Raw genomic sequence first — 13,079 nt, forward strand, 5'->3', positions numbered from 1 at the left:
ATAAATAACAGGCCAGTCTTGGCAAATGCCTCTATGCCCACCCTATCACTAACTTCAGTCTCTCATCCTCCCCTTAGCCCTGAGCTGCGGCCCCAACAGTCACTATGAGCCCTGTGCAGACCCCTGTCAGGAGACATGTTCTGGAAAACCTCCTTCCTGCGGTGGGCCCTGCTCTGAGGCATGTGTGTGTAATCCTGGCTATGTCTTGAGTGCTGGCAAGTGTGTTAAGAAGAATTCATGTGGTTGCAAACACACCAACGGCCAGTATTATGAGGTACAGTGAAGCAATAGATTATAGAATTTCATAGAATAGAATGGGGTGTGTGTTGGAGTGGACCAATTTCAGTTTGAAATTATCATACTGAGGACATTGCTGCATTGTGAGGGCATTGTGGCCTTGGATTTAAGCTTCCTCATGCTAACACAGTTTAAATGTGTGTGTCAGCCTGGAGACGAGTTTTATGTGGAGGACTGTAAGCTGAAGTGTAGGTGTGATGCTCCCTTTGTTACCTGTGTGGCCGCTGAATGCCCCCCACTGCATGAGTGCAAACTCCAGGAGGGAGAGCTGGGCTGCTATCCCACCGGTAAGTTTACACTCAACACACTACTATACAAAGTATTTAAACAGGATAGGAATTATACTGTGCTTGCAGGAGTGGAATAACAGAGTGACATCCCATTGCTACAGCTTAGAAGCAGATGCTCTATTGTCCGGATTCAAAATCATTTTTAACAAAAGAACTCTGCCATTGTCTCACCGAGAGTTCAAAGTTTTGGAAAGCACTCAGTCAGCAGCTGAAGGCTGTTAGCTCAGCTGTAGTGTAGTCTGATGTTGTCATTCTCTTTCAGGCTCTCAGGACTGTGTGGTGTCTGGAGATCCTCACTACAACACGTTTGACAAGAAGTTCTACAGCTTCATGGGAACATGCACCTACACACTAGCCAGAACCTGCAAGAACCACACAGGTAGGATGAGATTTAGATATTTATAAGTGTCATTCATTTTCATTGCACCTGCCACAGTGTGACAAACATAGCTTTTTGGGAGGAAGATGGGCCAAGAGGGCGGTTTCCGTGGAGAGGGAGACCCGAGTGGGAATGTGTGCAGGGCCGGGAGGGCGGGCTCCGCGGAGAGAGAGACCCGAGCAGGCCAGTGGGAGTATGTGCAGGGGGCCTCCGTGTTTGAGATGGGAGTGGGTGGCGGGAGGTCGGACGCTCCCAGAGAGGGGAGAGGGAGAAATATAGCTAAATAAGATGAAAATAGAAAAATGTCTCTGTCTTTTACTTTTGTTTTTAGTGTTTAATTAAGGTGGGAGAGGCGGAGGGTGGCGGGAGGGCGGACGCTTCCAGAGGGAGAAATATATCAAAATAAGATAAAATAGGAAAAAACTGTCTCCCTCTTTTATTTTATTTTCAGTGTTTAATCACGGCGGGAGCAAGCAGTGGGAGGTCCGATGCTTCCAGCGAGGGGAGAGGGAGAAATATAAAAAAATAAGATAAAATAGAAAAAAGCTGTCTCACTAGTTGAAGTAGTGGTAGTTGACATCCTGCAGCTTCTTGTTTGCTACCGGCTACCATAGTTGCAATTCACGTTACAGATGTGGTGGCAGCAGAGAGCACCGATGCAGTTTGTTGCAATATACGATCTCAGCACTAGATGGGAGAAATTCCTACACAGTGCCCGTTTAAGGGATACTGGGACTTCTGATTTTCAACCAGCTCTGTAGCATAACAAAGTGGGCAGTGTGTGTAACATTACATGAACTATGATAAACTTGCCTCCATCTTACCGGTGCTCAGATCTCCCTTCTCATTTGCTCATGTGAATTGCTGGCTCTTGGGCTGTTTTTGTATGCCAGCCACCACCACAGTTCTAAAGAGTAAAGAAGCGGATCAAGAGACATCTGCTGCTTCCTCTTTCTCTCTCAAACACAAGAGTAAGTTAGCAAGCTAGCGATTGATAACGTTAGCTAGCAAACTAACATTAGCACTCATATCATTGTTTGCGGTACCAAATCATTACAGACCCAACAAACGTTACTGACTGCTTCTATTCAGTCAGTAACAGTGACAGTATTGGCACTTAGTGCAAAAAACATAACTAATAGGCTCCTTGTTGTCCCCAGCCATCTTGTCAAAAGTTGAGAAGTTTGTGATGTAGCCTCCGCTACATCACAAAGGTGGCGACCGTTTAGGGTGAGAAGTGTCCATCATTCCACAATCAACTCTTAGACCATTTTGAGTGCCGCAGTACTACACTGCCTTTCTGTACTATGCAGTGTGAATGCACTTAACACACTTGTGCACTTAAAAAGTGTTTAGGATGGAAATAAGCAATTTGAGAAACACTAAAAACACAGGAATAAGTGGCTACTTTTTAAGTCATTATACATGAAGATGTGATTCACATTAGTAACAATATGGAGTAAGTAACAATATAGAACCCTGACCATTACTCTTACCCTAACCTTAACTGACCCTGTTTTAGCCTAATATGCCTACTTCATTCCTAGCTAAACTCTAATTTAGCATTTTCTTAAGAGCTTCTGCTTCCAGACGAAGGAGCGAAAGAGGCTGATCATGGCCTGACATGTTAGTATGGTGAGTGAGTCATGCAGTCGGTGGGCAGGTCATGTAACTGCACTGGTATCTTTTAACCTAAAATCATGTTCGAACTGGATGCAAAGTGAGCGAGTGTCAGCGACTAAATCAGTTTTATTCCATTGTTTCCTTTTGTACTGTCCTAACTGCCCATAAGCGACATGATGTGATGCAGTGCAAGGCAGTACGCCATTTTGAGCTGAAATTTTGTCAGACGCCCTGTTTCTGTTTTTAAGCGCCGCAATGGACAAGGAATGACTGATTCCCAAGGTGTACCTATATGATTTACTTATAGGGCACCTCCTTATTTTACTACAAAAACCTAACTAAGTTTCTGGTAAGACTTATGTGGGATGCTAGCAAGCTACCTTGTTTTACAAAGTGAAGATGGTGGTATAATGCAGTATGAGAGCTACAGCAATGATATCTATAAGTTACCTGCAATAGTAATGTTGTGAATATGAATAATATTTAACGGCTCCAGTGTGGACAGTGAGTATTCAATGTAACACAATGCAGCGAGGTAATCTTACGCTTGTATCCAGATAGGACATGGTGAAATATTTGCTAGCTAAATGCTAACTTAGCTGTGATGACAAATAAATCAATTAATTTAAAAAAAAAGAAAAGAAAAACTAAGCAGGTCTTATCAAAACCAAGATTCTATTACTGTGTTGCTTATTCCTCATCTTAAATGTTTCATTAACATTTTAGCTTACTGTTTGAGATTGTTTGTTATCAATTGGTCGCCATTTTGTTTTGGGACGAGCCGACCAAAACCAACTTGAATTATGACATCCACTGGGAGCATTTATTGGTCTGCTGTGGTGCAGGGCATTCTGGTAATTGTAGGTTTTCTACCTTTTCGGCAAAAGCCAATGCAACAGCCTTTTTTTCACTGTGTTTGCTGGTCTTCTAGCACAAAGTATTTGCGTCTTTCTACTGTATAGACAGCCTAGTTTTGTGAAAAGACTGTATTTCCAGCAGGTAAATACTTCTTTAAAGGCATTGACCAATTGCAACCACATTTAGATGACACATGTCTACTTCAAGGGATCTTGTAAAGTCTGGTGTTCTTACACCAGGGGGTGGCACTTTAAACTGCATGATAAATTAAAACAGCTGTAGTGGTGATTAGTATAATTCATATTAAGCCATGTTTCCAGAAACACAATTTTCTTATGCTGGCACATGTGTTTATTGGACATTTTACATGTGATAAATCCACATTTACATGCTGTTTAAGAAATATAGTTACTGCAAAAAGCAGACAATGGACTGTTTGTATCCTCCCTGTGCAGGGCCTTGGTTCTCCGTGGAGGGGAAGAATGAGGAGAGAGGAGTACCAGGTGTGTCCTACCTGAGAAAACTCTATGTGACTGTGAATGGAATCACTGTGACCCTGATGAAGGCCAGGAGGACTCTGGTCAGTAACATTTACACCTATACACAATGTTTTCTCTGTCTATAAATGTACTTAAACGAGCTGGTGGATGGCACCAGCACAACATGTGTATATACATGTGCCACACACACAACAGCTGTATCACCATCTCTATATCTTAATCTTCAGGTTTATTGAAATTACAACCCAAAGCCTGTCACTTGTTCTCTTCGCCTTTTTATTTGCTCTTATCCCTCACTTTTATCTCTTTATAATGCCATAATCCCAGAAATCTGTCCACACTCGTTCTCCTTCTCATCTCTTGTACTCATCTGTTTGATCCCTCCGCAGATCAAACAGGTTTCTCTTTGTCAATGCGCCTTCATCATATCCAGCCCAAGATGTAAATCCCTGTGTGCTGGCTTTTTATTCATGTGCCACTTTTGAAAAGCTGACAGGTGAATGTGAACATTAGGTGTACCTGTTGCTTCTGTTTAACATCGTCCTCACGCTGTCTTTTCTTCCTTACCTCCGACAGGTGAATGGACTGAGAGTGGCCCTCCCTCACTCCCCATCTCCCCTTATCTCTCTCAGTCTGTCCGGTCAGTACATCATCCTGCAGACACCATTCGGCTTGCAGGTGCGCTGGGATGGAAACCATCACGCCCAGATCACAGTTCCCAGGTTGGTATACAGGTTAATTCAAAAGTTACAATCAGGTCATCAGAGGTTGATCCTCCTATCCTGGGTTGCTTGCATCTTTTTTATTCTCTTTGTCATTTGGAAAATTGTTACACATACAGATAAATACAGCAGGAAAATGCTTCCATCATTTTCCATCTTTTCATTGATAATTAAGTTACAATCTCAGTGATCTCTGTTTAGTTCTCTCCAGCGTCACCCATGGTGGTAAGCAGTAATTAAAGGTGTTTATTTATTTATTTTTTTTATCCCATTTCCAAGAGTTCCAAACAATGTGCCAGGTTTGTTTCTTTTTCTTTAGGTTTGCACTTGTTTTTAAAGTTGCATCGTCCGTAATCATCGCTCTTGTCTTTGTTTTTTTGGGGATAGTATCCATTTACTCTCAGCACTAGCAGAGACTGGAAAAAAATGTACATAGCTTCACACACAAGTGAGTTGATGAGTGAGTCTGTTGCATTAGCTCCGTCTACCCAACCACTGCTGGGTGATGGAAAACGTATCACCAACTATGATATACTATACGAGCTTGTGATTTTTCCCAGGAATGTCACAACAGACACCCAGTTCATAATTTCGCAAATGCAAGGGCTTTTATCAGGGGGCCATGGGCTCAGTCACCATTAAAGGGATAGTGCACCCAAAAATGAAAATTCAGCCATTATCTACTCACCCATATACTGAGGGAGGCTCTGGTGAAGTTTTAGAGTCCTCACAACACTTGCGGAGATCTGAGGGGGGAGTGGGTAGCAGCACAACTGCACACCTAATGGCTGACGGCGCCCCAGATTAAAACGTCCAAGAACACATAATTGAAACGACAAAATATCTCGTCCGTAGTGATCCAAGTGTCCTGAAGCCCCGACATAAAAAGTTGTTTGGAAAAACGTCATTTGAACTCTGTTTTTAGCCTCATTGTAGCCTGTAGCTCGAACTGCCTCTCTGTACACTGCGCAGACATATGTGCACTTGCACGAGACCATGAGACATGGGCACTGCCTTCATGTGTGTTCACATGCTTTCGATAATGGTGACAATAGAGATGGTGAATTTCTGCCTGTGAAATAAGAACCAAATGCTATATGCCCCAAATCATCATTGCTGCCTGTGCCTATGCAGTATGTTTTAGAGGGTTAGTTCAGAGTCATCAAAGTTACACAATAACACAAATTATCTAACTGATAAAGGCAGTGGTAGACCAGCAGCTCTGTGTTCAGCAAGCTAAAACAACAGTTTTTTTTCAATGGAGTCTGGTGGCTTTGATGATAACCTAGATGGGGACCTGATAATGGTTTCCCCATTGGAAAAGGCTGTCTGATGGTGAGGTAAAGCGTGATAAATATTCTAAACATAGCATACACTTAAACTGATATTGATTTTTTTTGGTGGTTAAAAAACATTTGCTGCTGCCCCCATCCATAGCAGCACACTACTAATCTTACGGGTCAGTACTCCAGCCTGCTTCTCAAAACTGGAGACATGCCAACTGACATACAGTACAGGCCAAAAGTTTGGACACACCTTCTCATTCAATGCGTTTTCTTTATTTTCATGACTATTTACATTGTAGATTCTCACTGAAGGCATCAAAACTATGAATGAACACATGTGGAGTTATGTACTTAACAAAAAAAGGTGAAATAACTGAAAACACGTTTTATATTCTAGTTTCTTCAAAATAGCCACCCTTTGCTCTGATTACTGCTTTGCACACTCTTGGCATTCTCTCGATGAGCTTCAAGAGGTAGTCACCTGAAATGGTTTCCACTTCACAGGTGTGCCTTATCAGGGTTAATTAGTGGAATTTCTTGCTTTATCAATGGGGTTGGGACCATCAGTTGTGTTGTGCAGAAGTCAGGTTAATACACAGCCGACAGCCCTATTGGACAACTGTTAAAATTCATATTATGGCAAGAACCAATCAGCTAACTAAAGAAAAACGAGTGGCCATCATTACTTTAAGAAATGGAGGTCAGTCAGTCCGGAAAATTGCAAAAACTTTAAATGTGTCCCCAAGTGGAGTCGCAAAAACCATCAAGCGCTACAACGAAACTGGCACACATGAGGACCGACCCAGGAAAGGAAGACCAAGAGTCACCTCTGCTTCTGAGGATAAGTTCATCTGAGTCACCAGCCTCAGAAATGGCAAGTTAACAGCAGCTCAGATCAGAGACCAGATGAATGCCACACAGAGTTCTAGCAGCAGACCCATCTCTAGAACAACTGTTAAGAGGAGACTGCGCCAATCAGGCCTTCATGGTCAAATAGCTGCTAGGAAACCACTGCTAAGGAGAGGCAACAAGCAGAAGAGATTTGTTTGGGCCAAGAAACACAAGGAATGGACCTTAGACCAGTGGAAATCTGTGCTTTGGTCTGATGAGTCCAAATTTGAGATCTTTGGTTCCAGCCGCCGTGTCTTTGTGAGACGCAGAAAAGGTGAACGGATGGATTCCACATGCCTGGTTCCCACTGTGAAGCATGGAGGAGGAGGTGTGATGGTGTGGGGGTGTTTTGCTGGTGACACTGTTGGGGATTTATTCAAAATTGAAGGCACACTGAACCAGCATGGCTACCACAGCATCCTGCAGCGACATGCCATCCCATCCGGTTTGTGTTTAGTTGGACGATCATTTATTTTTCAACAGGACAATGACCCCAAACACACCTCCAGGCTGTGTAAGGGCTATTTGACCAAGAAGGAGAGTGATGGAGTGCTGCGGCAGATGACCTGGCCTCCACAGTCACCGGACCTGAACCCAATCGAGATGGTTTGGGGTGAGCTGGACCGCAGAGTGAAGGCAAAGGGGCCAACAAGTGCTAAACACCTCTGGGAACTCCTTCAAGACTGTTGGAAAACCATTTCAGGTGACTACCTCTTGAAGCTCATGGAGAGAATGCCAAGAGTGTGCAAAGCAGTAATCAGAGCAAAGGGTGGCTATTTTGAAGAAACTAGAATATAAAACACGTTTTCAGTTATTTCACCTTTTTTTGTTAAGTACATAACTCCACGTGTTCATTCATAGTTTTGATGCCTTCAGTGAGAATCTACAATGTAAATAGTCATGAAAATAAAGAAAACGCATTGAATGAGAAGGTGTGTCCAAACTTTTGGCCTGTACTGTATGTAATACACTGACTATGTATAAGTACCTTTTACAACCCTACTTAAAAAATCCTAACTATTTCTTTAATATACCATTTAGTTTACTGAAACTCTATCCAACATGGTGTCACTAACTCAGCAAATCCCAGCAGCTTTTAGATTGTGGGATTCTGAAAGCAAAACTTCTGTAGCAGTCTTATTTGGGACACTTAAATAAAACCTAAAACTGGACTGATAATCTCCACTCCTTTGGAATCACACAAAATGTGCAAACATGAAAACCACTGTGTTTCTGATGCAATACATGCCTACTTTTTATACACCTGTGGATTTTGGCTAAAATGATGAAGACAAAAGATTATATACAAGGATAAGGATACACAAGGATACGCACCTTAAAGAACAGAATGATCTGGGCTGGGTGCAGCAGATATAAGATGCCATGAACTGCTGAAGGTCATGGTTTAATCTGGGTGTAGGTTTATTTCATGAAAACAGCCTCAGAAATCAGATGGGCATCTCTCCAGGCTATAGATCAAGGTCATACAGATCTGCTATTTTTAATAAATCCCTCCAACATTCTTAATACTTTGGTTATAAATCTTCCATCGATGATGCCCTGACTAATAGCATCAGATGAGGAGATTTCTCCGGTCTGTCTCTTTGTTTCTAGAATTCCATTAAAGGGACAAACAGTATCTGACCTTTTAAGTCTTCTTAAGACATTTTTCTTCATCTCTTAATCCTTGTCTTCTGTCTGTCTCTGTCTCTGCAGTTCTTACTATGACCAGATGTGCGGTCTCTGCGGTGACTATGATGGGAACCCAGAGAATGATTTCACCAAACCAGATGGTACTCTGGTGGGAAATGTCAATGACTTCGGGAACAGCTGGCAGACAGAGGAGGATGAGGATGACTCGTGAGTTTTCACTTTTGTGCCCGAATCTGAGAATTCAAGGATTTCCTTCAAACTTCCTGTGAAATTTCTGTATGTGATGTGCAATATATGGATTTTGTCTTGTTCACAAAGGGACATTAATTCTATTTTGCAGAGAAACTATTGTAATTATGAAGAGATAATTCATTTTGAGACAATACATGTCATAAATTTATACTGCCATATTTCCCAAGGATAAATGAAATAAAATGTGACACTGTAGTTGTGTTTGTGTTGATCAGGTGTACCCCAGGAACCAAGCCTGACCCCGACTGTGACCCCAAACTTGAAGCTGAAGTGGTGAAACCAGACAAATGTGGCAAAATCAAAGACCCTGCCGGACCCTTCAGGTGAGAAAGCCGATCTTTTTTTTTTTTTATTATTAATTTCTGGCCTGCTCCAACTGTTAGACTAGGGGGCATTCTCCTGTTTAGATGAAAAGGAAGTATGGCATCTGACTGAAGGCACACTACACACCATAGCGTGGTTTTGGTGCCTCGCCTGGACTGGGGACTTAAAATCTAACCCTTACCCTAACCCTAACCCAAATTTAAGAGTATTCAATACCTCCCCCGTGGTAGAACTTTTTGTCATATTTTATCCACTTTTCGATTAATACATTTTAGAGCAGGCATCATTTCATATGTGTATCTGACAAGAAAAAAGGAAACAAAGAAATTATTCATTTAATTTAATTGTTTTAATACTTTATAATTTATGTAGAATAACCATATGATTTTGTTATAGATGCTACAGACTATTTTACAAAAAAAACAACACAAGATGGCTAATGGATTTGCCTTTTTCAAAGGCATATGTGGCAAATAGCACAATTTTTGATTTTCAGAGAAAAGAAGTCCAGAGTGCTCAGAAGTCAGAACAACCGTGATGAGGGTGCTCTTTGGCAAGGGACCCAAAAATACAAAAAAGAAAAAAATCCAAGGCACTCCTCTAGCAAAAAATGTAAAAAGCCTTTATTCAGATGGCTATTTCATGATGAAATGTAAGACACACTATTAAAAATGGAGCTGGGATACAACCCACACGTAGCGGCACAAACAGCCTTCTTGAAGAAGGCTGTTTGTGCCTTGGATTTTTTTTTTTCTTTTTTTACAATTTTTAATTTGATGAGAGTTCATCATTTAACACAGACATATTTCCAAGGTCTTTCAACAGGCCCATACTCTGCCCAACATGTTGCTGGAGGCCCCACACTCATGGTGTCTTGTGGCATATACATCCCTTTTATTATGCGCGAGTATTGTGGGCATATGGGAAGTATGTGGAGGTGGGTCAGTAAATGAGAGCCATGTATGTATGTTTTATGTTGTGACTGTGTCAGTTGTAATGAAGTGTGTTGTATGTTTTGTGTTGGAGCTCCTCAAAAACTAGATGTTTCATCTCAAGGGGCCATCCACTAATAAAACTTGAATAAAACACTCTATATGGGCCCCTGCACCTCACAGGCCCAAGTGCAACTGCACCACCTGCACTGTCTGTGTCTATGCCCCTAGCCACTGGTGAAAATAAAAAGACTTGAAACGTAGTGAACATCAGGATGGACAGCAGAGTTCACTGAGACATAGTTTTTGAAACCTTAATAAACTTCATACACCTGAAAAGTCAATGTTACCAGCATGAATTCAGGCTTACTACAGGCTCTGTTCACAGTGTTAAATGGCTTATTTTGCTGTACATTGTTAAAACCAGAAAACACTGAAACAGCACATATCTCTGATTCCATTTTTCATGTTAAGCAAATTTTTCTGCCAAAGTTAGTCATCGCATCTATTTGACCTCTTTGGGTAAAATCTTCACTAAGTCAGCACTTGTTTATCTCGCGGGATGGAGGTGTATCAGATAACACGCTGTGGACAAAGGCTAGTCAGAGGGTGTGATTGTAGATACTGACATTAGTCTGAATATTTTCAAATGATGGTTTATTGGTTCAGTTTTGTCGCTACTTTACAGCTACACAGACATTTGTTGGGTGTTTGTGGTATCTTTACAAAGGTTATCTAACTCATTTATCTATTTCAGATTACAGTTATAGCTTGTTCTAGGAAAATCACATGGATAGCACTGGACTCTGAACCACAATAAAGCACCCGCCCCCAAAACACACACATACACATTCATATAAGTTATTTTTTTATATGTATTATATTGTTCTGCAGTCAGAATTTCCAATAAAAAGCATAAAACTATTCTCAACATTAAAACATTTTTATATTTGTATTTTTTCAAGGAACAATCCAGAGGATGGTACAAATAAAACCAGCAGTATGTCATTAGTTGGGATTTTCTTTGTGTTTTTCTCTGTTTCAGGGAGTGTATCAGTGTGGTGAATCCCACTCCATTCTTCCAAAGCTGTGTGTATGACATGTGTCAGTTCAATGGTCAACAGCATGTACTGTGTGACCAGCTTCAGGCCTACACCGATGCCTGCCAGAGCGCCGGAGCCAAGGTTCACCCGTGGAGGACTCCAGAATTCTGTCGTAAGTCTTCAGTATTTTAATGTGATGAATTTTCTTTTTTCCAAAGAGGATTATTGTCTTCTCTGCTACTGGGGAATAGGAGGTCCTGAGTGTTCCTGTCATTGCAAATGATTTGTTTCATCTTACTCACCTACCATCCCTTTGTCCATCATCTTTCCTCCCTCCATCTGTCATCCCTCCATTTCTCTATGCAGCCCTGGCCTGTCCTCCCAACAGCTCCTACTCTCTGTGTGCCAGTTCGTGTCCAGAGACATGTCTTGGTGTGGTCGGACCGCCTGGCTGCGAGGACGTATGTGTGGAGGGTTGTGAGTGTAACCCGGGTTTCGTCCTCAGCAATGACAAGTGTGTGTCACTGAGGGACTGTGGCTGTGTGGACACCAGTGGAAACTATCACCCTGTAAGTGGATACAACCTGCAAGTGATTTCACTCACATTAAGTATTGATACATTCCCAGAATTTGTTTTGAACAGCATGAACAGACAATGATGAAGCACATACTCAACAGTAAAACTGTGTTGTTTTAGTTTACCACAATGTAATGTACATAATCTAACAGTGGTGTTTTTGTGCAGGCTTGATGAATTTATATTGTATTGTATCTGCCTGTATAATGTATAATTTGGTTTGTGTGTGTGTGTGTGTGTCAGGTGGATGATAACTGGTACTTGGAGGGCTGTGAGCAGAAGTGTGTGTGTCACAGTGGAGGTTTGATCCAGTGTCACAACAGCAGCTGTAAACCAACCACTGAGAGCTGCCAGCTGCAAGATGGAGAATATGAATGTCGCCCGCTGGGTATGTTTCACACGCACACAAACACGCACCCACGCACACACACACACACACACACACCACACTTTCATAAGTCTTTAGTGCGCTTCAGAGCTAGTCTAGCTTTTCAAATTGAAGTTAGTACAATTGAACAAAATCCTCATTAACACTGAACAGAATCCCTATCCTGCTTGCGAAGAGGGTAGGCTATGATAACAAGTAAGGTTGCTTGGACAGGGGTGGGCAACCTGTGGCTCTGGAGCCACATGTGGCTCTTTAGCCCCTCTCCAGTGCTCCCTGTGGCCTTTTTTGTGTTTTACAAAAAATTATATAAAAATAAATAACAGTAATTTTTTTTAAACATTTTTGACTTTGTATTTATAATTGTTGTACATCTAAAGTGATTCTTTCATTCTCCCTTTGTAAAACTGTGTAGCCTATACACCAATTTAAAAAAGTTTTATTATATTGTCAACTAAAATATGTGTCATATGGCTATGGCCTCTTTGTTCAGCGTTACTAAGGATTTTGTTTAGTTTTACTAATGTCATTTTGGAAAACCTAGCTTAGTTCAGATGAAACACATAGGAATTTTGGGGAAAAAAGTGCAATAGCAGCACACTGATGATGTCAGGGGGCTGTGATTGGTTGATTGCAATGTTGTTCCAGGATCACAATGTGGGATGTTGATCAGCTAACACAGAATCTAAATAACACTTCTCCAGGTTACTTTCCCCAAAATCTCCTTGTGCATCTTAAACACTAAATTAGGTTCTTGTGTCAAAGTCTAGTTTTAAAGTGACACATCATCTCCAAATCAACAATACATATGTTTCATCTTACCTGTAGTGCTATTCATCAGCCTAGATAGTTTTGGTGTGTCTGCCTTCTCTTGAAAAAAATAAGTAAATAAATAAATTATGAGCCGATTACTAAAGATAATCCACTGACCTTGTTGTGAGCAGTTTCACTATTTTCTTATCAACACACAGAAGGTAGTGTGCATCTACAGCTACACTGTAGCTCACCGAGCAACACTGAGCTAGCTAACGTTACAGCTCATGAGTAGATACACAATTACTTCTGAG

General features: G+C 41.4%; 1 protein-coding gene across 5 annotated transcripts in view; it reads left to right on the forward strand.

The window, feature by feature from the left end:
* The window catches only part of zanl (zonadhesin, like), a 46,176-nt gene that overhangs the window by 14,519 nt on the left and 18,578 nt on the right, over positions 1-13,079 (forward strand). For all 5 annotated transcript variants that reach the window (XM_033609998.2, XM_033610000.2, XM_033610002.2 and 2 more), the window contains exons 18-27: positions 78-274; positions 446-584; positions 850-966; positions 3,903-4,027; positions 4,524-4,669; positions 8,563-8,706; positions 8,967-9,074; positions 11,053-11,222; positions 11,417-11,619; positions 11,871-12,015. In XM_033609998.2, coding sequence (XP_033465889.2) covers positions 78-274; positions 446-584; positions 850-966; positions 3,903-4,027; positions 4,524-4,669; positions 8,563-8,706; positions 8,967-9,074; positions 11,053-11,222; positions 11,417-11,619; positions 11,871-12,015 — 1,494 coding nt within the window. The remainder of the gene's footprint in view (positions 1-77; positions 275-445; positions 585-849; positions 967-3,902; positions 4,028-4,523; positions 4,670-8,562; positions 8,707-8,966; positions 9,075-11,052; positions 11,223-11,416; positions 11,620-11,870; positions 12,016-13,079) is intronic.

Source organism: Epinephelus lanceolatus, chromosome 22 (assembly GCF_041903045.1).
Source record: "Epinephelus lanceolatus isolate andai-2023 chromosome 22, ASM4190304v1, whole genome shotgun sequence".
Lineage (NCBI taxonomy): Eukaryota > Metazoa > Chordata > Actinopteri > Perciformes > Serranidae > Epinephelus > Epinephelus lanceolatus.